This window comes from Pygocentrus nattereri, chromosome 1 (genome assembly GCF_015220715.1).
Source record: "Pygocentrus nattereri isolate fPygNat1 chromosome 1, fPygNat1.pri, whole genome shotgun sequence".
Classification (NCBI taxonomy): domain Eukaryota; kingdom Metazoa; phylum Chordata; class Actinopteri; order Characiformes; family Serrasalmidae; genus Pygocentrus; species Pygocentrus nattereri.
Window position 1 is genome coordinate 22,852,970 of NC_051211.1, and position 26,916 is coordinate 22,879,885.

Genomic DNA, 26,916 nt, shown 5'->3' on the forward strand with positions numbered 1-26,916 from the left:
GTGCCAAGAGAGGAACTGTGGTACTGTATGAGGAAGTCAGGTGTAGCTGAAAAGTATGTTAGGGTGGTGCAGGACATGTATGAGGATAGTGAGACAGTGGTGAGGTGTGCAGTTGGAGTGACAAATGGTTTCAAGGTGAAGGTAGTGTTACATCAGGGATCAGCTTTGAGCCCCTTCTTGTTTGCAATGGTGATGGAAAGGTTGACAGATGAGGTCAGGCAGGAGGCTCCATGGACCATAATGTTTGCAGATGACATTGTAATCTGTGGTGAGAGTAGAGAGCAGGTGGAAGAGAATCTGGGGAGGTGGAGGCTTGCACTGGAGAGGAGAGGAATGAACGTCAGTAGAGACAAGACAGAATACATGTGTGTGAATGAGAGGGAGGCAGGTGGAAAGGTGAAGATGCAAGGAGTAGAGGTCATAAAGGTGGAAGAGGGTGCAGGCAGGATGGAGAGGGTGGAGACATGTGTCAGGGCTGATGTGTGACAGAAGGATAGCAGCAAGAGTGAAAGGGAAGGTTTACAAGACAGTAGTGCGTCCTGCTATGATGTATGGTTTGGAGACTGTGGCTCTGTCTAAAAGACAGGAAGCTGAGCTGGAGGTGGCGGAGATGAAGATGCTGAGATTTTCGTTGGGAGTGACAAGGCTGGACAAGATTAGAAATGAGCAGATCAGAGGGACAGTGAAGGTGTAGCAGTTTGGAGATAAAGCCAGAGAGGCCAGGTTGAGATGGTTTGGACATGTGTTGAGGAGGAATAGTGGATATATTGGGCAAAGAATGTTGGAGATGGAGCTGCTGGGTAGAAGGAGAAGAGGTAGACCTCAGAGAAGGTTTATGGATGTAGTTAAGGTGGACATGGAGATGGTTGGTGTGAAAATAGAGGAGGCAATGGATAAGGCAAGATGGAGGCAGATGATCTGCTGTGGCAACCCCTAAAGGGACCAGCCGAAAGAAGAAGAAGAAGACTGTATTTAAATGGCCATTTACTTTCTACTATGTAATTTGAAATACAAGATGATCATGATGGTCAAAGAGATGTCTATAAATACTGTGTTTCATGTATAAACAGCAATGTGATTACTGTGTTAATAATACAAATAATATTTCTTAAAAACTTTGTCTTACAATCACAATGGTTAAAAACACAGTCACCTGTTTCTCTTCTGGTGTCAAAACCTCATCTGGTCTGTGATGCCTTGACAGTTAAAGTGTGTCCAGAGTTTTTAAATGTTATTGGCACAGTTATGTCAAAAGCTATATCAAACTGCTAAACACATAACTAGTGCATTAAGCTGAGCTATATGTCTTTACAGTGAAAAGTAGCAAAATTAGCTAAGATCATGCCAAAGTAGTGAAACATACTGTGGTGAAGGAAGAGTTTTTGATCATTTTGATGCTAGTGTTATGTAAAGTCAGAGGGGTGGACAGAGTGGCTCTGACCACACCTGATATATAACTGGTCACCATGGCAGCCAAACCAAATTTTCCTGCATGTAACTGGCTGAAGAAAATAGTTCTGTTCACCTGTCTGGGAGTAACTGACATGCTCAGTGCATATTTTCTCTTCTAATAGGGTGAAGAAATAATTAATGATGCCGCTTTAACACTTTTTTGTGCAGTCATTCTTGTTTTGGTGAACCATTTTTAGCAAGTTAATGAGGTCAGAGATAACTATCAGCTATCAGTGTTCATTCCATTTTCATCTTTCAATCAGAAATTGTCACTCAAAACAAGAACTTGCAAAAGCTTTGGATCTCCTAAAGTACTCTTATCAGCCCCTGGACACCAGAATTTACACAGTCCTAAATACGACAGCATGGAAATTTCACATCTCAGAATGGAACAAAACAGCATTGAAGATTTTACTCTTTAAAGTTAACTGAAACTCAAGAAGCCCCTGGTGGACACTGGTGGTGAGGGAGGCCATCAAGCTGAAGAAAGACGCCTTTAGGGACTGGAAGGCCTGGAGGACTCCAGACTCAGCAGGTGCCATCAGGCAAAATAAGGCGGCAGAAGCAACAGCGGCAGAAGTGAAATCCAGGACATGGGAACAAGACCTTTAGTCAGGTTCAAGGAGGTTCTGGACAACTGTCTGGTTAAAAACAGTCAGGGTGTTCACATGAATTAATGAAATGAACAATGTGAATGGAATAAGCTGGTTTCATCAACATTTAGTACCATGTTAACACTGCTTAACTGATGATTATTAGAAGATCATTTTGTGTTTCTTATTGTAAAATGGATCATATATTTTAATAAATTGTTGTGAATGGCTCTCTCTCTCTCTCTCTCTCTCTCTCTCTCTATATATATATATATATATATATATATATATATATATATATATATATATATATATATATATCCATAGCTTCAATGCCTTCATCTTGCAGGAACTGCTGACACACTCCAGCCACATGAGGTCTAGCATTGTCCTGCATTAGGAGAAACCCAGGGCCAACCGCACCAGCATATGGTCTCACAAGGGGTCTGAGGATCTCATCTCGGTATCTAATGTCAGTCAGGCTACCTCTGGTGAGCACATGGAGGGCCGTGCGGCCCTCTAAAGAAATGCCACCCCACACCATTACTGACCCACTGCCAAACCAGTCATGCTGAAGGATGTTGCAGGCAGCAGATCGCTCTCCACGGCATCTCCAGACTCTGTCACATGTGCTCAGTGTGTGACAGGGCGTCAGTGGCGAATTTGCCAATCCTGGTGTTCTCTGGCAAATGCCAAGCGTCCTGCACGGTGTTGGGCTGTGAGCACAACCCCCATCTGTGGACGTCGGGCCCTCATACCATCCTCATGGAGTCGGTTTCTAACCGTTTGTGCAGACACATGCACATTTGTGGCCTGCTGGAGGTCATTTTGCAGGGCTCTGGCAGTTCTCCTCCTGTTCCTCCTTGCACAAAGGCTGAGGTAGCAGTCCTGCTGCTGGGTTGTTGCCCCCCTACAGGCCTCCACGTCTCCTGGTGTACTGGCCTGTCTCCTGGTAGCGCCTCCAGCTTCTGGACACTATGCTGACAGACACAGCAAACCTTCTTGCCACAGCTCGCATTGACGTGCCATCCTGGATGAGCTGCACTACCTGAGCCACTTGTGTGGGTTGTAGAGTCCGTCTCATGCTACCACGAGTGTGAAAGCACCACCAACATTCAAAAGTAACCAAAACATCAGCCAGAAAGCAGAAATGTACTGTGAAGTGGTCTGTGGTCCCCACCTGCAGAACCACTCCTTTATTGAGTGTGTCTTGCTAATTGCCAATAATTTCCACCTGTTGTCTGTTCCATTTGCACAACAGCATATGGAATTGATTGTCAATCAGTGTTGCTTCCTAAGTGGACAGTTTGATTTCACAGAAGTGTGATTTACTTGGGAGATATATTGTGTTGTTTAAGTGTTCCCTTTATTTGTTTGAGCAGTGTATATATATATACACATACATTACTTCCTAATGAACATTATGCATTTAGAAAAGACTTTACTGTTGCCTTGTAATTGATTTTTAATAATGAATTTTAAATGTTGTGCAGTACTTATCAAGAACAATTGTGAAGCAGATTGACAGAAAAATTCTTTTAAATAATCAGCCTGAGATCACTGATGTCTTTGAAGTCTTTATTCTTGTATTCTTGCAGCAAGGGAGCAATAACACACAGAACATAGTCTAGATGCAAATGCTCAAAGTATACTCAGCGTATCTTGCTTTTGTACCTTTAGTGGTTAGATTTACACGCCCTAGATTTAAACCCCCCCCCCCTTACAGTTGTCAGATGAACCGACACTTCCCCTTACCTCGTGCTGAGCCAGCGCATATCTCATGCTTCCCCCTCAACTCCCCCCTGCCTCACTATACAAATAGCTCTCATCAGAATACTTGAAAGGCCAATGGTTGAAACAGAAGGAGAAGAGCACTGGTAGGGCAGGGGTGAGACAAAGTGTATGGCTAGAGCAGGGGATCATTAATGATCATTACACTATTTGTTAGTATGTGGTTACTACATTGATATGATATTGATCATTAACATAGTTAACATAAATAAAGCCCGGCATAAAGTAAATGTGAAAAGTCAATTCAAACACAACCCCAGACATATGCTGTACATACCTTATGCAATAAAGGACTCACAGATATTGAGAAAGAAAAAGAAACATGAGGAAGAAAAAGAAACTCTTTTTGCTTGATATGAAATTACTGAGTTAATTTTAATATTTTTTGTTTTGTTTAGAAATCATGTATGATTTTATGATCTCAAAGGCAAGAAAGACACATTCCACACTTTCAGTTCTTTCAGATTTCAATCCCAGTGAAACAAAGTGAAATCAAAATGATAGACAAAAGCACCCAAAGCTGATATTATGAAGCAGATATAAGCCAGATACACCCAAAATGATTATTATTTGTTATTTGTCCAACACATGAAAAGAACCTACTGACTAATCAGGTCCAAAAAGACTGATATTTGGAACATTTTTAAAGAATGTAGATTTTTTGAAGTGTGATTTTTCTTCACACATCAGTTGGATTTATCCAAGCTTGGAAGATTTCTTCCCATCTATGACATTTTGAATCTCCTTGAGCAGTTTGTGTTTGTTGTTTTTGATGTTTTCAGCTGCTTTCTTCATAAGAGCTGTGATCATTTCACGACAGTAGCTCATTTGAAAAGTGGAATATGTGTTATTCCACTTCTGAACTTCTCCTGAGGAAACAGACATGTTTAGAGCACTGCTGCATTTCTGAGACTTGATAATCTATACATTAAACTAACATTACAGTGAAACCAGTTATATACAAGAATGTTTGCTGCAGTTACCTTTGCAGTTGACAGCATTGAAAAGAGGCATGTGGATCACAGTTGGAGCTTTGCTGTGTCCTCTAAACACATAGAAGTCCTGTGGTTCTCTATCTTCAGCTGGTACAACAACTTCAGGGAAAGGAATGTGAAGTTCTTTGCATGTTTTAGCAGCACGAAGCACCGTCTGCAAAAAAGAAAAAAGGCAACTCTTTTTACTTCTAACCCCAACAAACATACTCTGATATAATCATATGAATTCAAGAATATGTTTTTGCTGATCAACCCAGGAATGACTTGTTTACTTTAAAGTTTAAATGACAGAAGTTGATGTGAAGTGTTGGTCAGGACTGAACTGATGTAAAATATTTTTGTGCACCTAAAATAAAATTTCTTTGCATTGTTTTATTCAAAGTATTTCATTTAGTTTATTTTGTTTTTTCTCTGCATTGTGTAGTCCATTAACTACTTTACTGACAGCTTGTTCAGTTACCCACTGTGATCTTAATACTGATATGTAACTTAACCCCTTAATATCATGGGATTATTACAAAATAAGATATATTATTCATAGACTTTGCCTTTGAAGCTGATTGAACAAACAATAGGTTCAAGTGCTAAGGAAAGATAGATCTACACTGTGCGTATTTCACCTTAGTAAGCTAACAATGGACAATTAACAGACAAATTGAATCTAGGCCTGGGCACTAAAATGTTAATGATAATTATTGCGATATAGCTTTCGTCAATAGAACTAAGAAATGTTTGATAAATGTTCAGTATAATAAAAGAATGATTAAAGTTAAATCACAAAAAAGATTCAGTTTGTGATGGCAGATAAACAAAAACTTAACTCAGTTACACAAAAACTTACAAGCATTGATTCTTCAGTAACAGTAACAGTGCTCTTACTCTTAAATTTGCCACCCCTGGTTAATACCTCTTTACAAAGCTGAGATTTTATCTCTGTTTTCGTTGATTTTGCTCTGATGTTTGGTATGATAGTGATGTATATCCTCATGCTAGTCAGCTCTGCAAATACTTACTAGGTGCACGGGCTGCAGATCAGACAAAATTAAGGAACCCAGGTTAGAAAGAAAGATTCATTAAACTATTCAGAACCAGCCTAGATTGACTAACCCTGCCACAGGGGCAGATCACTCATACAACACTGTCATGACATCACATTCCCAAGCTCTATATGACCAAGATTACACAATATTATGTTTTCACTGTGTGTGTGTGTGTGTGTGTGTGTGTGTGTGTGTGTAAAGTACCTCAAAGGGATTTCCTGCACTGTAGTCAAGAGAAATGATGAGGTCGATGTCTCGTTCTTTTCTCAGCACTGAGAAATAAGGTGAGTTGAGTAACAGTCCAGCATCTTCATATTCTCTCTTCTCTGAGTCAAGGACACTGGAATGGACGTCTTCCACTGTTGACACAGTCAAGCAATACGCCGTAATTATTTTAAAGCTGCCATATGGGTTAATTATTCTGTTCATCTATTAATTGTGTTTTTCCACTCCTATTTTCTTGACTGCCCAGGATCTCAGACTCCTACAAAAAAACTGTCAGAACTGCTTCCAGAATCATAGACACAGACCTTCCACAAGTTCTGGACATTTATACACCCCAGTGTTGGGTGAGGGCTCAGTTTATCATCTCGGATGCGCTCCACCCAATTCACACCCCATTATTCCACTTTCCCTCTGGTAAACATTTCCGGAGCATCACTGTGTGCACCACCTGGCTCAGGAACAGCTTCTTTTCCCAGGCCATACAGCTAACACTGATTAACTGTATCTCAAAAAATATTGTGAAAAAGTTCATTTTGTTCAAAATTTTATTAAAAAAGGTAAACTATTATATTTTATAATCATTACATGTAAAGTGACATTTCAGAAATTTTGTTTTCACTTTGATCAGTATGGCTTATCTGGCTATAATCCAGTATCTCAAATTATTAAAATATTTCATGAGATCAAGCAGAACAGGGCATACAATACACAAATGTTCAACTTTTTCCTACTGATAATATTAGGGTTCAATTTCAGAGAGTTGGCTGGCCAGTCAAGCACTGTCATCTTATGGTCAGCAAACCATTTAGTAGTAGACTAAAATCATCTAGTAGACGGATGTGTTGACTTTGGAATTGATAAAATACAGTGGACCAACACCACAGACTGTGGAAACTTCACACAGAACACCTTGGATTCTGTGCCTCTCCATTCTTCCTCCAGATTCTTGGGCCTTGATTTCTAAAGAAAATGCAAATTTGCTTTCAGCTGAAAAGAACCCCTTTCCTGGAGATGTCTGCACATGGTGGCTCTTGATGCAATGACACCAACCCTCAGTCCACTCCTTGTGAAGCTCCCCCAAGTTCATGAGTCAACTTTTTTTTGACAATTATCTCAAGGCTGTGGTCAGCCCTGTTACTCGTGCACCTTTGTCTACTACATTTCTCCTTCCAGTCAACTTTCCATTAATATGCTTCGAAACAATACTCAAAATAATGATTTTCATGACCTATAAGCCATACTGATCAACATTAAAACAAAAAATGCTTGAAATATGTCAATTTACGTGTAATGAATATACAATTCCTTTTAGTTTAAATTTTTGAATTACATTATGAACAAAAATGTAAAACTTTTTTACAAAAATTCTAATTTGTTTTAGATGTACCTGTATATATTACATATTGCAGGGTTATACTGTTACTGTATACAGTATTAGGCCACCAGTAGTGTTTTACATTGTACTACAACTTGCTACACTGTATATTCATAATGCAGTGTTATTACTGCCATCTTCCTAATTCCTTACTGCCAAACACCTGTACTGTTTGGTGCCACTTCTTTATTTATTGTTACTTGTTGTTTGCCATGCTTGTCTAGCATGTGCAGTATCCTTCTTGTATGTGCCAAACCTCCCTCTTTATCGTCCCCTGTGTACTTCTGTTTCTACAACCCAGTTTCCAAAAAAGTTGGGATGCTGTGCAAAATGTTACTGAATTCAATGATGTGCAAATAATTTAAACCCTATATTTAATTGAAAATAGTATATATGAAATGTTGAAACAGAGAAATTTTATTGTTTTTTACTTTTTTTGGTTGTGTATAACTCTATGTTGTAGTTAACATAACAATAGTTAACATATATTGTAGTTTCTCACCGTTCATTTTGTAGAGGTAGTCATAAGTCGTACCCCAGTTCCAATGTGTAGCTTTCTCGATGGCTTTCACAATGGCAGGCCAAAATTCTGATGAAATAAGATTAAATAAAAAAATAAATAAATACATTTTAAAAAACAGTTAACTCCAGATTTCTAATATTGTAACGCCATGGAGCGAGGAGCGCTGAGATAAGCAACTTTTATTGTGGGCATATCCAGGGTCATGGTCGAGCCAGTTCAGGTTCCAATAATCAATACCAAGACCACGAGAGTCAGACATAACAAAATACAACCAAACAAACAAACAAATCCAAGAATATATACACTAACACGTGATAACAGGACTCACAAAACAAGGGGCCAGACTTGGAAAACAAAACAAAGAAAACATGTGAACTAGACCAAAACAAAACACGAACACATGGACAGGACCGGGAGGGGCCAATCATGACAAATATATTCTGCCTTTGGACTTCAAATACTGATAAAGTCATTGAAATGCTTCCCACAACTGAGATTTTTACAGTGAATTGTTCTCAGTACAGTTACCAGTAGACTACTGAAAATTTGTAAAAGCTGTTTTATCAAATTACAGTACAGTATTGTATTACTAAATTGTTATTATAGCTCTTGATTATATTAGTTGTCCTGCTCACTTGTATTTGAAACATGCGCTTACAGCTGTCAAGAAGGTCATTGATTTTGTTAAGACTCATAAAGAAAAAGATCTAGAATAAAATCTAATCCTAAATCTAGGTTGAGGTGCAAATGCTTGACAACACTGCTCTTATGTGCAATTACACCTACAAAGCTGATACTAACTGTATCGGTGAAGGACCTTGTCGCATGGTGCGAGCGGAACCACCTGCAGCTCAATGTGACAAAGACAAAGGAACTGGTGGTGGACCTGAGGAGGGACAAGGCATCGGTGACCCCTGTGTCCATCAGCGGGGTCAGTGTGAACACTGTGGATGATTACAAATATCTGGGTGTATATATTGACAATAAACTGGACTGGGCTAAGAACACTGACGCCCTCTACAGGAAGGGCCAAACTCGTCTCTATTTTCTGAGGCACCTGAGGTCTTTCAACATCTGCCGGACTATGCTCAGGATCTTCTATGAGTCTGTGGTGGCGAGTGCTATCCTCTATGCTGTTGCATGCTGGGGAAGCAGGCTGAGGGTGGCAGATGCCAACAGACTCAGCAAACTGATCCGCAAGGCCGGTGATGTTGTGGGTGAGGAGCTGGACTCGCTGACGGCCGTGTCGGAGAGGAGGATGCTGTCTAAGCTGAAGGCCATTATGAACAATGGCTCCCACCCACTCTACGACACGGTGATGAGACACAAGTGCTCATTCAGCTCAAGACTCACTCTACCAAAATGCACCACAGAGCACCACAGGAGGCCATTCTTACCTGTGGCCATCAAACTCTATAACTCCTCCCTCAGTGTGTGATTCACAAAACTCAACATGAAACTGTTCATATGTGCAATAATAACAACTGTGTGTGCAATAACTCAGAAGGACACTAACTAATTTAAATAAGTTAAATAATTGTAACTGCTTTATACCTGATGTTTCATATTACTATCACAATCACCACCACCTTACTATATTCATAAGTACTTAACTCTTGTGTACATACTGTAAATTTCTCTATATTGTCTTAAATTATTAGTAAAGTGTTTATTTTTACATAAATGGCTGCAACTGTAACAACTGCAATTTCCCCCTGGGATCAATAAAGGAATCTGAATCTGAATCTGAATCACTGAATGTCTTTCTTATTACAACATTACAGGATTATCAAATTAACTGAAATACCTTTGTAGAAAAAAGGAAAAAGAAAATATGCAAGAAAAGATATATATATATCAGATATATAAAACTGTTTCAGTGAAATGCACATGCAGAACTAAGACTAGGTTTGTAAGTTGGTATAATTAAATCAACAGAATAGTCTGAGGTGTAATATTTGTTAAATGTATCGGTATAAAAGTTCTACTTACGATCCCCAAATCTCTGCGCCTCAAAAGTTTGATTGACAGAACTGCATACTTGCAGGTTTAAATCCTTCAACTCTGTTTTGGAGATCGTCTCTTCTGATGTCATCCGCTTCACTAGCGAAAAAGTCCTCTGTCCTGCTTCACCATCTTTATATAAAGAGAGAGAGATGTTTTAGTATACTCTCTCTCTCTCTCTCTCTCTCTCTCTCTCTCTCTCACACACACACACACACATACACAAACACACACACACAATATACAATAAACTCCAGAATTATTGGCACCCCTCATATGATTCAAATGTTCCTCAAGAATTTTTGGAGAAATTCATCACTATTTCCAGTTCCTCTGGGGTATAAATGTGAGGTTGCACCCAGTTAAAATCCCTTTGTCATCCATCAATATGGGTTGAACCAGAAAGCTGTCCTCTCAAATGAGACAGAAGGTTGTAGAACTGCACAGATGAGACCAAAAAAAAAAGAAAATCTTCTGAAACCCACTGAGTCGCGTCACTGTCTGGCCCGGCTTAAACTACAGCTGACCATCTCAGACTACAATTCCCAGAACCCCTCGCTTTGTCACATGACCCTGGACTCCAACCAATTCACATTGCAACTTCAATGCTTTGCATCACTGAATTTCTGATTAAACACATCTGTTTCTCCATGTATATAAACTGCCTGTTTTCAACGAATCATTGCAAAGTATTGTCTCCATGGTGAACATACTGAGCATTTCTCTGATGTTTATTTGCCCTTTTTTGTGTATGACCTGTTTCTCGTTCTTGACCTTGATTTTGACCTTGCCCTTTTACTTTGTTTTGGATTTCTGGTTTTTGACTTGTTTTGGTTTTTCGACAGTGCTTTTGGATCAACCCTTTGATATTAAAGTTCTTAACTCCAGCCTCGTCTGCAAGTGTCTGTTTCCATCTGCCTCTGTTACACACTGTCAAATATGGTGGTGGAGCATGCTTTGGGGCTGATTTTCTGCTAGTGTTCAAGGGGCTTTAGTGAAAATCAGTGGGATGATGAATTTCTGTAAATATCAGGAGTGTTTAGCCCAAAAATCTGGTGAGATCCAAGATCCAGGATCTCTAAACAAGTGTTCTACAACTTTGTTAAGCGCTACAGAAAGCTGCTCAGTCAGTGCTCTTATATTTATTTATTTATATATAAAGTGCTCTCCACAGGTATTGGCACCCCTGGTAAACATGGGGAAAACATTAACAAAATATTAACATAAATCTTATTTGAAGTACAAGGATTGATCCTGCTGAAAGATCCAAACTCTGGCCTGCCCAGTTTGAGCTTCCTGCCTGAGGCAGTCAGATTTTGATTTTATTTCTCCTGGTATGTCTGTGATTCTATGTATCCAAATAAACTGTCGAGGGCCTTTGGAAGCAAAGCAAGCCTACGGTATCACAGATCCATCATCAATTTGTGGTTATATATGTGGTGTTTGATTATAGTTTGGGAGATGTTCTGACCCCAAGACCTCAAGTGATTTTTGCAATTCCCCATCTGTTATCCTTGATTGACCTGTGATTCCTCATCCACTTGAACCATCCTCCTCACTGTGGTCAGTATAGGCATACGTCCTCTTCCTGACAGATTCTTATTGTCTTCAGTTGACTTCAACTTCCTCATTTATATCCTGATATTGGAAATAGTGGATTTTCAGCTGTTTAGCTATTTCCTTATTTCTTGATTTGTGCAACTCAGCAACCTTTTGTTGTACATATGTGCTGTATTCTCTGGTAATTTGCATAATGATGGATGACTGAGGGAATTTGGCTTGTGTTTCATTTCATATATATTCCATAGTTAAACAGGTCATGACTCATCATTTAGGTATCCCTAATCACTCAAGTGAACTTTACCATAAAATATGAATGGAAAATATGAATGGGGATATATTATGATTTCACTCTTAAGAATGCCTGGGGGTGACAAAAATTGTGACATACATAAATTTAAGAAAAATATTTAGTTCATAACAAGATTATTTTTTTCTTTCAGTCATTTTACCTTAAATAAAGTTCTAGACGTTGTTAGTATTTTGAATGAAAGATCAAAAGGGTAAGTGGTTCAAACTGGTGATAAGAGAATAAGCAGTTAGACTATCATGTGTGTGTTGGTGAATACAACCTTTCAGCAGCTTCTTTATGGCTTGGAGGTAAACTGTAGGATCCTCCTTTCTTAACACACAAAGATTCAGTTCCACAAGTGTTAAGAGCACCTTGCTACTACTGCTCACATCTGGTGTTTGTGGTTCGTGACTCTCTTCTTTGCTTCCTATTTTGTCTAGTTAGGGAAAAATGCCAAAAAAATAAATAAAGTTTTTGTTTAAACCTTGCACAACACAACCTCATTTTATATTAACAAAAAGATTTAGACTCAATAAAACTGGAATAAATGAGAAGATTGTTAAACAGAGAGAGGTTCATACCTGTAATTAGGTGTTTTAGTGCCTCATAGAGGTACTTAAGGTTCTCTTCCATATCTGCGAGGGCACTGCCACATAGACCTGTACAAATTCCAAACAAATAATAACAAAATAAAATAAATAAAAATAATACAATTAAATAATAATAACAAATAACAGCAGCGAGAAAACTTGTAAATGGATTAAACGTAGTCTTGAACATTCCTCACCACTGACTACACTATTAGATGGTCACAACACCAATTATATAAGCCCACAGTCCAAACATTCTCAGTTCTCCGACTCTGTAGAACTATGACTTGGTTTGAAAAACTTGTGAAAATGGGACCCCACATCTCTCACTTCTAAATGAGTATTTCAGGATGAATGCAGCAGCACATGCACGCCACATTTTAGCACTTTTTTCTCCTGACTCAGTAATGCTACACAGGTGTAGGTGTACGTTAAAAAAGTTATTTATTCTGATGTACCAATATTAAGTTTCCTTGAAGGCAATGTGAATATCTATTGTTTAGTAACAGCCTTTTTAACATTTTAACATTCTTGAAATAAAGGCAATTTTTATGTATGCAAACGAGGCTTTGTGTAAAGTGAAATTTCAGGTCTGGTGCATCTAAATTTGTTACCAAAAGCACCTCATTCTCTCTCAGCGATTTGCCAATGCGTCTGTCTTTCACAAGAATTTTGATGATCTGTTGTTCAATACTTTGCTAATTATAAGGCCAGTCATACACAGAATAAGAAAATGTGTTTGCATTGATGTCAAACTATTTTTAATGCTTTTTGACCCCAAAGGGCTCCAAAGGGCTAACAGTGCCTCACGTACATTAAGTGACATTGCAATTGAAATATTCAGTCACAACAGTCATTCAGTCATGATGGCCATTCAGCAAAGTAGGTAGGAATACTTCTTTAATCTACATGTTTAATATTTAATACGATAAGCAGAAGTGAAAGACAGATCAGTAGAACGTAGACACATTGGTATTAAGTGAGTAATAATATGTCAACATTATAGTTACAATTACTTGCTAATTTTCTAGTTTTCACCAATTAATAAGTCATTGTAACAGTACCAGTACAGTAACAGTAATGTAGCAGTAGCAAAACAGCAATAAACCTGTATATTAATGGTAAGAAGATCCACTGGCCTAAAATGACATGTTGATATTCTAGTTGTAACTAAATAATACGTTAGTAATTGTAACAGTTATTAATTGAATATGCAATGGTAAATAATGTTACAAACTCAAATGACTTTTTCATAAAATGAACATTTTCCTTTTGATACAATATAATTTCATTAATAACAATTACAGACAATAACAATTAAGATAATAACAATTATCTTCTATGGATGTACTATTACTTTAACACGTGGGCTCAACTACAAGTGAGTGTAATTACTCAGGAGTAAATGAGGTAAACATACTGAATCACACACAGAATCAGGGATGAAAGATGCAACACCACACATTTCTTCTGTGTTACCTGTTAATAAAATACTGTTACTCTGTTACAAATTACAGACCAAACCAGGGGTGGTTCTAGGATCAGAGCTTTAGGGGTGATGAATATTCAATGAGACCAGCCCCCCAGTTTTTTTGTCTCATCATATCTTCAGAAACTAGTTAAAAACTCAAAACACGCCACGTTTATACTTATACAACAATTTTTCTTCATCTTAACATATTAGTTATTAATGAATAGCATGCCGTATTTAGGGTAGCATGGCTTGTGACCAATATTTTACTAGTATATTATTATTACAGCAAGTTACCATAATATTATTATATTATTACCCCCTTATTACCAGCCTGTAAAGTACCAAATGCCAAAATGTCAACGACCTTTCATATGGTGATGAGACTGATAGTAGGAAATCAGAAACATAAGAAAGACTATAAGAAATTATAAGAAAAAGAGAGAGAGAATGTGTTCAGCTCACAATGAGAACACGAAGGTTGTGACAATAGGAAAACCTGCTAACTTTACAGTAGATGGTTATTATGAAAATATCTTTACAGATAATAATCACAGGTGGATTGAGATCATTTATAGTTACATCAAGATTGGCTTTTATTTAACTGGTCATATTTGAAATATTGGTTTTCCTCAACACCGAAGTTCTCAACTAATTCTTGAAAACTCATAAGCGTATTGTTGTTGAACAAGTGTTCTAGATTTGTGATGCATTTGTCTTTCTATTTTTTAAAAAATGACTGGTGACCTATTAATTCTGATATGTTTGCAACATGGGGTTTGTTACCTTGTAGGTACAGCATGTCAGTCTCAGGCTGATCAGACATTTTCTTTCCATTCTCAAACTGACTTCCCAAATAGGAGGAATCCACAAAGGCTCCAGTGAGAGAATAACCTGACTCATCTGGAGTGATCTCAAACCAAGGATCTATAAAAAAAAAAAAAAAAATTAAATTTTTCCGTACGCGCACACACACACACACACACACACACACACACACACACACACACACACACACACACACACACACACACACACACACAATAAATTACCTGCATTCAGTTTGTCATATTTACACTGCTTGTCAATGACAGTGTAAATGGGATACGGGTCCTTGGTGTAGTTGCCCCTGTGCTCTGAGAGTCTGTGTTCATCAATCTGTGAAATACAGAACATTCAGACAGTGGGGTCAAAAAGTTTGGGACCACAGATTTTTGTGTTGTTTTCTATTGTAATGCCATTTATATTTTTTTCCATTAGAGATGACATAATCAGCACAACTTCACATAGCTAGCCTTTCATTATTAATAAAAAAAGATACTAGTGAAACATGAAGAGTCTGATGAACAGAAATGAAATGCTACACACAATAAATGTTGTGTTTAAAGGAAAGAAGCAATACAGTTGTAATTGCACACTAGTAGTGTGCATAGCAGGTAGCTAATGTAATAGCTAGTCCAGCTCAGGTATTAGTAAAAGTTAAAGTAGTGTGAACTATAACTTACAGAACTTAAAGTTAGATTAGCTAATGTGCTAGCTAGCATACTTGAGATTCAATCTACATTCTAGCAAACAAATCAGAGTCATTCCTTTTTATTTGAAATGCTGTTTTCCATAAAAATAGCAGTGCTGGCTTTACCTAATGTATGACAAAATCATTGGTTATCCTTTTTTTGTTTGTGGTCAAATCACTCAAGAATGCTGAGAAGGTTATCTATAAGTACAGGTACAAAGGCAATGAAGTGCAGCATTCACCTCTGCATTTTAACGCATCCATGCAGTGAAACACCAGATAGACACTAGTGAATGCACACACACACTAGGGACAGTGAGAACACTTGCCCAGAGTGGTAGGCAGCCCTATCCATGGTGCCAAGGGATGCTAGCTGGGGGTTAGGTGCCTCAATCAATGGCATTTCAGCCACATACTGTCGGCTCAGGAGATCGAACCAGCGACCTTCCAGTCACAAGGCTAGTTCCCTAACCTCCAGCTCATGACTGCCCCAATCCAACTTAAAAACAGCACCTGATATTCCCAGGTGGTCTCCCATCCAACTACTAACCAGGCCCGACACTGTTTAGCTTCCAAGATCAGGCATTCTCAGAGTGGTACGGCCTTCACCAGCAATACACAAATGCACCACTTAGAAATGTATATAATTTGCACAGCTTGTTGTAGTCGCTGTTATTAGCTTGCCACTAATTTTACAGTACATCAAATCTCTCGTGTGTTCTCTTCTCAACAAGTTTAAAGTAAGTAATTAACAAAAAAGTAAGACTGAAGTACAACTATTTATTACATCTGATGAACACAACCTGTGGCAACAGGTTGCAAAGATGTGGCAACCTGTATTTATACGCAGCAGCTGAGAAAGGATAACTGCTTTGCACATAAACACGTGTTTATATGTGTGTGCACGAAATGAAACTTGCACTTTGCAACAGCTGCCTCTGTGGAGCCCAAACTGGTCCAGAAGTGGGCAAAATGAAAAGGTCCTGATAGGTGGACATTGTTTTAAAACAGAACAATGATTATCTAGTGTCTCGGTCAAGGTTTACTTACAACTAAAGTGAAATGGAAAGCAACAGGCTGACACTGACTGTTAATTAAATATTAAATCATTAAAAAAATGTTGATTAACTGGACAACATAGATGCATCTCTCTAAACACTACCAAATATTCAGCCATGCTATAGTATAAAGACTATTTTATAAAATTTACAGAAAATTTACATAATATTTTTAAAAACATTACAAATGAAAATCTGGGGGAGCCTGTTTGAATTGGCATATGTAGCTGATAAAACTCATAATAGCACTATAGATACTTATTCTTAGACTGACTGGGTTGCCAAGTGTGGCTGTATGGCAATTGCAAATGGTTTACATGGCAGGAGACCATCTCATAATTTAGTTTAGAGCCCAGAGAGGTCAGGACCAGCTTTGAGTTAATACCAGAACTGAAAAGTAGAACTCTTTAAATATTACATTATTTTTTTGAACCAATGTTTATGTGGATTTGCGTGAAAGTATGGCGAGTTATGATTTATTCTTACCTCTTTCACCATGTGAGACACAATCAGTGCTGCCCACACATCCGTCAGGCTGAAATTGTCTTTTTCTGAATAATATTTTGTCAGTTTTAGACCCCGCTTCAAAAAACTGACCCTGCCGTCAGCAAGCCTTTTGACAATGTTTTCTTTCACAGTCTCCAGTTTGGTGGACCAGCCCAGTTCTTTATATAATGATGCCATGCACCTTCAGAGAACAGACGGGGAAACATGTTTTGTGTTATTAATACACAAAAAAAGTTTCCACAATGAGCAAAAATGCTTCTCACCATGAACTACAAATTGAAGATTCTTTTCCAGAGCATCACAGTTATGGATAAATTGTGAAACACTTTAATAACATTTTTAACAGTTTTCCCAGCATATGTCCATGAATTTGTGTTCTGTTCCATGTTCATGAGCATTATGGAAAGAAGTAGAAGAAGAAGTTCAAACCAAAGGTTCATGAGAAAAGCTGTTATATTTTACAGTTGTGCTTGTGATTAAACTGCATTCACCGATGTAATGCTTACTAATACACCTAGTAAACTTGCTGAACATAATAAGTTGTATGTTTTAGAAATGACATCAGCATAAGTATACTTGTGTATACTTATGTACTTATTTACTCCACCCCATCTCAGTTTCCTTAGCTAGGAAAACTACATGGGCTGGTTTTAGAACTGTAGGGCAAAAACAAACACTTGCTGAAACAAGAGTCAACATTGGAAGCACTTTTCAAAGATGAAATTATCACATGCAAAGGGAATCTTTACTAAAGGGAAATTTATAGAAGCCTTGAAGGTAAGAAGGAAAAAGTGAGTTTTGATCTTACACCCTAGGTTCTTTCTCTCTTGAACTTTGTGCAAATGAGTTGAGTGATGTTTAATCACATTGCTGATGTGAGACATGGTAACAAATTCACACACTCAAACACACACCAAGCTGGAGAGATAAAGGTTGATAAAATGTATGTAAAGTAAAAAAAAAGCTATGCTGATTTTGAGCTCAGAAACTGTCTATTGCTCTTTACACACTTTGCCTCTTTCACACACTCCCTCCATGTGTTTTAGTGAAGTGCCCCCAAAGCAGCCAGCAGAGGGCGAGAAAAGCAATTTGGTGTGCATTGGTATTGCTGTTTTTTAAAATAAACACAAAGCAAAAATACAAAATCCACTCTAAAACAAGCAGATATAGGTCATTCCCATTAGTTTCAAGTTCAGTCCTTTTTTTAAAAGTCATTTTAAGAAGTAGCATCTAACCCACCCTGAAATCTGGGGATGCTGCTGCACCCTCAGCGCCCCCACTTCCCATGACCCTCTATGTAAATGCAATAAATACAAAGAGTTCAACTTTTTCATTGGCTAACTTTACACAATGATGAAAGTAGGTAAATTTTTATCAGTCAGAGAGCCCAGTAAAGTAATGGGTAAACTTTATTTGGATGGTCCACTGTAGATGCTTTGGAAATGCTCAGTCTGTTTATAAGTAACCTTCAACTAAATACTATATCTATTACATGCAACTGCCCTACAAGTTCAGTGTGAAAGAGTTTATTAAATCTATCCCTACTTCTAACCCTAAACCTAACCCTAACTTCCCTCAATCCTAACCACAATGTTGTTAATAATCAACTGAATATAGCAGAAAGTTTGTTAACGATTTAAGTATTTGAAGACTATAGTGGACCATCCAAATAATGTGTGATGAAGAAATGCTTTGGATGAACCATCTTGATAGTGATTTATGTAATATTTATCAACTGCATCAAAGCTAGAAAGATGAGGCTGAAATTGGTTTTCTATTCAGGACATAGAAAAACAGGACACTCTCAAACGATCACAAGCAGCAAATCTGTATGAACCAAATGCCACATCTTTAAAATTGTATAAATATATAATTTGTCTGGATAAAAGGGATGAAGACATGGGACTTTGATGCTAACTCTGGCTAAATTCCACTGCTTTAAAAAGCAGTATTTGGAGAATATTTGCTTACCATGATTAGATGAAAATTATATTTCCTCAAATTTCTTCCAAATAGATAAACAAACCAACTGCATGATATCCACTGTAAACATCAAACTTGTTATTTTAGCTATGAAAAGGGTCACATTCAATGATCACATTCACATCTACTGATATTATACTGATTATATAATATATATATATATATATAATATACTATATATGATTTCAAGCAGCCTTAGCATAGTGTCACCATCTATCATTATCTTCTGTACATAATCAACAAAGTAAGCTAATAATAAACAGCATGCCTGGCTACAAACTGAACCATCCACTGTAAAGCACATAAACCACTTCATAAAGCCTAAATATGTATTCTTTAAAATATAGTATTATTTAGTGTAAATGTATGGACCTAAATAACTAATAGAAATATATGGTATGGATCAGTACCAGGTAGATCCTGAAACTCCACACAGGTACATGATGCAGTCCAGCAGTCCATCTTTTTTCAGCTCACACAGTGACCCCAGCAGTCCAATCATAGCTCTCAAACCACCTCCAGAGCCCAGCACTGCGATGTTAGGCATCTTATCCTGTAATCATTAAAACACAAAACCTAAACACTTGAAACAAACAACAGCTGTGCTTCTATTGCATTACACATTAAAAGTGTTGCTATACTAATGTAGTTTTTCATAATGCATCTAGTTCAGAGTAAACTTACAAACTCAAATAAGAAATTATCTATACCATTTCAAAAAATGTTGCACAAAATATAAATAAAATGAGAATGCAGTGATCGGCAAATTATTTGAACCCCGCATTTGACTGAAAATAGTGCCAAGACAACATATCAAATATTGAAACTGATAAATTTTATTGTTTTATTGTTTCTGGTTCCATTTTATATATATCTTCTTCTTTGCATGGTACAGTTCTAACTTGCATATGCAGATGCACCAATGAAGTGTATTCAAAGACTATTGTTTTCAGAATTGTTCCTGATTAAGATTAAGAGACTCTTATTAATCCCACAACGGGGAAATTTCACCTCCGCGTTTAACCCATCTGGGCAGTGAAACAAAACACACACACTAGTGAACACACACACACACCTAGGAGGCAGTGAGCACACTTGCCCGGAGCTTTGGGCAGCCCTATCCACAGCACCCAGGGAGCAGTTGGGGGTTAGGTGTCTTGCTCAAAGACACCTCAGTCATGAACCGTTGGTGCTGGGGATCAAACCAGCGACCTTCCGGTCACAGGGCCGGTTCCCTAACCTCCAGCCCATGACTGATCACATGCAGTGATATATAATAAAGAATCACGTCTAGTTTTAATGCAGTGCCACACGAAGGCCTGAAGATGATGTCCATCGAATATTGATTTTCCGTCTTACACATAAATAAATTTCTCTGGACTCTCTGAGTCTTCTAATGAAGTTATGTACCTTAGATGATAACATCCCAGAGTTCTTTGCTATTTTACATTCAAAAATATTATTCTTCAATTCTTACACTATTTGTGGACACAGCCTTTTAGAGAGTGGTGAACATCTCCCCATCTTAACTTCTGAAAGACTCTGGGATGTTCTTTTTATACACAACCATGTTAAAACTGTTAACAATGAACCTAATTAGTTATACAGTGTTTTTAGCAGTATACAAGTTTGCCAGTCTTTTGATGCCTTTGTCCCAACGTTTTTTAAATGTGTTGTTGGCATCAAAAGCAATGACATTTCTCATTTGATATGTTGTCTTTAAACTGGTTGCATTTATGACATGAATGATTTGCAGTTATGGTATGAATGATCTGCACATCATTACGTTCTGTTTTTACTTACATTTTGCACAGTATACCAACTTTTTTAAAACAGGGTTATATAACAATAATAGCAGCATCATAGCATTTTACACAATAGTTAATTGTAGCATGGTATTTCAGATTCACTAAATGTTTGCAGTGGGCCTAATACATTTTGTGTACACAGAAACACAGAAGCTTTTTTGCTTGTCCACAGTAAGTCACCTATGTTTTAGTATGCCTGACTTACTGGATTTAGATTTTAAAGGAGGAGATTAGAGATTATACAAATTAGCATCCTGGTGTGTTTTGCTTATGTAAACTAATAAGTAAAATTGCATATTTTTTAATATTAACACAAATGAAAGACTCTAACTCTAACAGAAAAGACATACAAATGAAAATTGCCTCAAAGTGTGTCATCCGGACAATATCGTCTCTGTGCAAATGACAATACACATGGTTCTTAAATCTGGCCCTGAAGGTTATATGTTGATGAATATGATTTACCTCACTGCAGGATATTCCAAGGTGCTTCAGGCATTGTAGAACAGTTTTTCTCCTTTGGGCCAAATGCTGCCTCTCTGCTTCACTCAGAGAGTGACCAATTCTCACATCACTGCCACACACATTGCACAATAATGGTTTAAGTTGAAAAGTCTGTAGTAGAAGTAATAAACAGGTAATACCTTATTACAGCAAAAAAAAAATACCTTTCAGAATTCATCTGGTCCATGTCTGAAAAAAGGAGTTGAAAAGAGAAAATGTGAGATTTTGTAAAATTTATTTGTGATTTATGTATTTCTGAAATATTTTTTTTTCATATGTGTATGGTTTCTTTGATGTTGACATAAAGTTCATCCAAACTGTAATCTATACGTATCTGTATTTAAAGGACTGTTTTAAAGTGGTTTAATATATATCTTAAAGGAAGAATGTATTTAGTCTCTGTCAAACTCATATCATCATCGTAAAATCATACCATTATGGTGTTCTACAGGGTTGTATTCTAGGCCCATGTTCATTATCAGTGTGCATGTTTCTGATTTTAGCTTTCATAACTATATTTATATTATATATGATACAAGCTAAAAGCAGATGATTCAAGACCTTTAAATCAACAGACTGGCTATGCCATTTCTACCTGGGTGGATAACATTTTTACTACAGAAAAACTTGGATAACAAATGAATGCATAATGAATGATTTTTTTTACTGGTAATGAATGAAATAGTAGAATTTAATCATGCTTTAATCACGCTGAAAGACTATATAACATATGCCTGTTTTGGTCATTATATATATATATATATATATACAGTGGGTTGCAAAAGTATTCAGCCCCCTTGAACTTTTCAACCTTTTGCCACATTTCAGGCTTCAAACATAAAGATATGAAATTGACATTTTTTGTGAAGAGTCAACAACAAGTGGGACACAATCGTGAAGTGGAACGAAATTTGTTGGATATTTTAAACTTTTTTTAGAAATAAAAAACTGAAAAGTGGGGCGTGCAATATTATTCAGCCCCCTAGCTTTAATACTTTGTAGCGCCACCTTTTGCTGTGATTACAGCTGCAAGTGGCTTGGGGTACGTCTCTGTCAGTCTTGCACATCGAGAGACTGAAATTTTTGCCCATTCTTCCTTGCAAAACAGCTCGAGCTCAGTGAAGTTGGATGGAGAGCGTTTGTGAACAGCAGTTTTCAGCTCTTTCCACAGATTCTCGATTGGATTCAGGTCTGGACTTTGACTTGGCCATTCTAACACCTGGATACGTTTATTTGTGAACCATTCCATTGTAGATGTTGCTTTATGTTTTGGATCATTGTCTTGTTGGAAGATAAATCTCCGTCCCAGTCTCAGGTCTTTTGCAGACTCCAACAGGTTTTCTTCCAGAATGGTCCTGTATTTGGCTCCATCCATCTTCCCATCAATATTAACCATCTTCCCTGTCCCTGCTGAAGAAAAGCAGGCCCAAACCATGATGCTGCCACCACCATGTTTGACAGTGGGGATGGTGTGTTCAGGGTGATGAGCTGTATTGCTTTTACGCCAAACATAAGTTCGATTTTGGTTTCATCTGACCAGAGCACCTTCTTCCACATGTTTGGTGTGTCTCCCAGGTGGCTTGTGGCAAACATTAAATGAGACTTTTTATGGATATCTTTGAGAAATGGCTTTTTCTTGCCACTCTTCCATAAAGCCCAGATTTGTGCAGTGTACCACTGATCGTTGTCCTATGGACAAAGTCTCCCACCTCAGCTGTAGATCTCTGCAGTTCATCCAGAGTGATCATGGGCCTCTTGGCTGCATCTATGATCAGTCTTCTCCTTGTTTGAGCTGAAAGTTTATAGGGACGGCCGGGTCTTGGTAGATTTGCAGTGGTCTGATGCTCCTTCCATTTCAATATGATCGCTTGCACAGTGCTCCTTGAGATGTTTAAAGCTTGGGAAATCTTTTTCTATCCAAATCCGGCTTTAAACCTCTCCACAACAGTATCTCGGACCTGCCTGGTGTGTTCCTTGGTCTTCATGATGCTCTCTGCGCTTTAAACAGAACTCTGAGACTATCACAGAGCAGGTGCATTTATACGGAGACTTGATTACACACAGGTGGATTCTATTTATCATCATCAGTCATTTAGGTCAACATTGGATCATTCAGAGATCCTCACTGAACTTCTGGAGTTTGCTGCACTGAAAGTAAAGGGGCCGAATAATATTGCACGCCCCACTTTTCAGTTTTTTATTTCTAAAAAAAGTTTAAAATATCCAATAAATTTCGTTCCACTTCACAATTGTGTCCCACTTGTTGTTGATTCTTCACAAAAAATTACAATTTCATATCTTTATGTTTGAAGCCTGAAATGTGGCAAAAGGTTGAAAAGTTCAAGGGGGCTGAATACTTTTGCAACCCACTGTATATATATATATATATATATATATATATATATATATATATATATATATATATATATATATATATATATATATATAATTTGAAGAGGATTTTATTGGTCATTCTTAACTAGGTGAGTGGCAGATAACTGCTGCCAGCATAAAATAGACCAATGAAAAGTACATACCTGCACTTGTAGATGCTGAAGTCCTTAAGCAAACATTAAACTATGAGGGCTTTCTAGAGGCTGTGAATTTATAGTGAGTGTGCATGAGAGGACATGACGTAGGATGAAATATTTGACATTGGACTGGGGCAAAATTTCGCAATAACAGTGGAACAGGTTTCATGACTTTCTTTTGAAATTATTAATTCATACTGAGTGAGTGTGGTGGGCATGGAAATTAATACAAGAGAATAAGCAAAACCAGAGAAATATATGATACTGAACAACACTGTACCATCAGTACTGTGCCTTTTTGCTCATTAGGTTACTACACAGAGTAAGCTAAAACATCTTTGTAGCATTGATTGCAAATCAATCATATGTTTACTGTTCAACTTCCTTCTACAAAGCTAGTTAAGGCTAGAGCAAAAAAAGTGGTTATTTTAGCAATTTAATCAATTCTTCCCTAATAATAATGTGTTTCTCAACACTGTTGTTGCATTAAAAATATATATGCATTATATTATTTTTTCTTTAGTTTGTGTCTTAAAGTACAATTTTGAACTAGAAAAATGCAGAAGATCAGTGTTTTGTAAATCTAAATACTGAACCAAACTAATATTATGAAATAAATTGAGCTACATATTCCTGCTAATCACTAAGTAAAACTGTTGCCTAGTCTTCTCTTGCCATTTCTACAGAATAAGCCCTCAACCAGTTTGGTCCTGATTCTGCAAATGCTGTCTTATTAACACTGCTTACAAAAGACTTGAGTAGACTAAGTTATATTATATTTATATGCCTTCTATATTGAATATTAACAATTTAAAAAAACAAAGGGTTTTATTTTCTTAATAAATGTGCTTCCCGCATTCTCCAGAAATTACCAAGAATACCCGTGCATGCCATAAAACTGCACACATGTGCTGACAGTGGTGCTTTGCAGCCAGCTGGATGCTCATTCTCTTACTGCTTAAAAGGATGTTTTCTGCTTCAACATAACAGGAAACTAAAATGAACAAAAAATTCTATGTTACCAATTACCAAAAATTTCCAATTCAATTTACAACCCCATTTCCAATAAAGTTGGGATGCTGTGCAAAATGTCAATAAAAACAAAATGTAACGTTATATTTAATTGAAAATAGTACAAAGACAACATATCAAAAACTGAGAAATGTTATTGTTTTTTGAAAGACATATGTCCATTTTGAATTTGATAACAACAACACTTTCCAAAAAAGTTGGGACAGGTCAACAAAAGACTGGTAAAGTAGTGCAATGCTAAAAATGGAACACCTGATGGTTAACTGGCAACAGGTCAGTCACATGACAGGGTATAAAAAAAGCATCCCAGAGAGGCTTAGTCTTTCAGAAGTAAAGATGAGGAGGGGTTCACCACACTGTGAAAGACTGCACGAGCAAATAGTGCAACAATTGAAGAACAACATTTCTCAACATAAAATTGTCTGTGAAAACAGTTTGTCACTGCATCCAAACTCTAAAACACAAAGAAAAATAAACAGTATCCAGAAACACTGCCGCCTTCTCTGGGCCTGAGCTCATTTAAAATGGACAGAGGTGAAGTGGAATTGAGTCCTGTGGTCAGACGAATCAACATGTGAAATTCTTTTTGGAAATCATGGACACTGTGTCTTGCGGGCTAAAGACCACTCAGCTTGTTATCAGTGCACAGTTCAAAAGCTAGTATTCATGATGGTATAAGGGTGCATTAATCCACTTGGTGACAACATCTTTTTCAGGGAAGGCCTCGCCCATTTCAACAAGACAATGGAAAGCTACTTTCTGCATGTATTACAGCAGCATAGCTCTGTATTAAAAGAGTGCAGGTGCTAAACTGACCTGCCTGCAGTCCAGACCTGTCACCTGCTGATATCATAATTTGACTTAATTTGACTTAATTTAGTTCTTCAATCAAAACGGTACATCATTAAAGTGTTTATCACTGTTGATCCATGTAAAATTGTTATTGCTGTGCTTTTCTGGATCAGTTTGAGAAACAACAAACTACATTAAAAACACATTTAAAAAGTTTTTTTTTCCTGTTAGATCAAGTTCTATACACACAAATTATGTGCAACAACTGTGTTGAAAAATCATATTATGATTAGAGAAGAGTAGATTAAATAGCTAAAATAGATGCTTTTTTGTGTTGGCCTTGTGTTGTGTTGGCCTAGTTAAGGGTTAACTAGCTTTGTCAAAAGACTTAAATCAAATCAAATCAGATTCATTTGTACAGCACTTTGTACAACTGATGTTGTCACAAAGCAGCTTGACAGAATTCCAGTAAAGACAAAGTTTTAGCATGAAATATAAAACCCCCAGGTGAGCAGGCCAGGGGGCAATACTGGCAAGGAAAGCTCCCTCAGAGCTGAGGAAGAAACCTTAGGAGGAACCAAGGCTCACAAGAGGGACCAATCCTCCTCTGGTCAAACTGCCTGCAAAATTATTATACTACTAATGCAGTAGTAGTATTAGTAGTAATAGTTAGGAAATAAATAGTAGTCATGACATGTTGGGGCTTAAAGATTTATTCAAATCATAAACGTTGCAGAAAAACATCTGATGAACATTGGTAACAAGATTACAGAGAATCTGCAATGTACAGTCTAATACATTGGTGTCCTGAACAAATAGTACAGACTTTAATAGTACATACAGTACTTTCCTGTGTCTATCCCATACTTGACTGGAATTTTTTTCTCTCCTTAACCCTTCTCAACATCTTTCACCATCCCCACTCCATGCCCACATTCACCATTACAATCCCAACCACCCAATTACCCAACACCATCCCAGTCATAGTCCCTTACATTACACAACACCATACTCTGTGTGCCACATCTCCATCCCCACCCATCCTCACATTACCCAACACAGGCCCTTCCCATTTCCACATCACTTTAAAACCATCCTCATCTCAACTCCATGTGCTTAAACATCATCCCCTTCTCATCCCCACATTACCCAACACTATACCCACCCCTACCTTTCTGCCCCTTCCCCATTCTCACCTTACCCAACACCATCCCATCCCCACATAATTCATAACTTTTTATCATACAATTATACAGCATCATAAACATGGCTATTAA

At 37.5% G+C, this 26,916-nt stretch overlaps 1 protein-coding gene across 1 annotated transcript; it reads right to left on the reverse strand.

Annotated features, from left to right (window-relative positions):
• Positions 1–3,609: 3,609 nt before the first annotated feature.
• LOC108440879 (cytosolic phospholipase A2 gamma-like) lies at positions 3,610–23,875 on the reverse strand. Its single transcript, XM_017720051.2, has 14 exons — positions 23,822–23,875; positions 21,449–21,473; positions 21,246–21,354; positions 19,383–19,525; positions 16,969–17,170; positions 14,964–15,069; positions 14,698–14,838; positions 12,432–12,509; positions 12,131–12,286; positions 9,987–10,130; positions 7,974–8,060; positions 6,076–6,230; positions 4,820–4,985; positions 3,610–4,705 (listed from the first exon to the last, which is right to left on the reverse strand). Exons 2-14 carry the CDS (start codon positions 21,469–21,471, stop codon positions 4,533–4,535), a joined length of 1,683 nt encoding a protein of 560 aa, XP_017575540.1. The 5' UTR covers positions 21,472–21,473; positions 23,822–23,875; the 3' UTR covers positions 3,610–4,532.
• Positions 23,876–26,916: the final 3,041 nt, after the last annotated feature.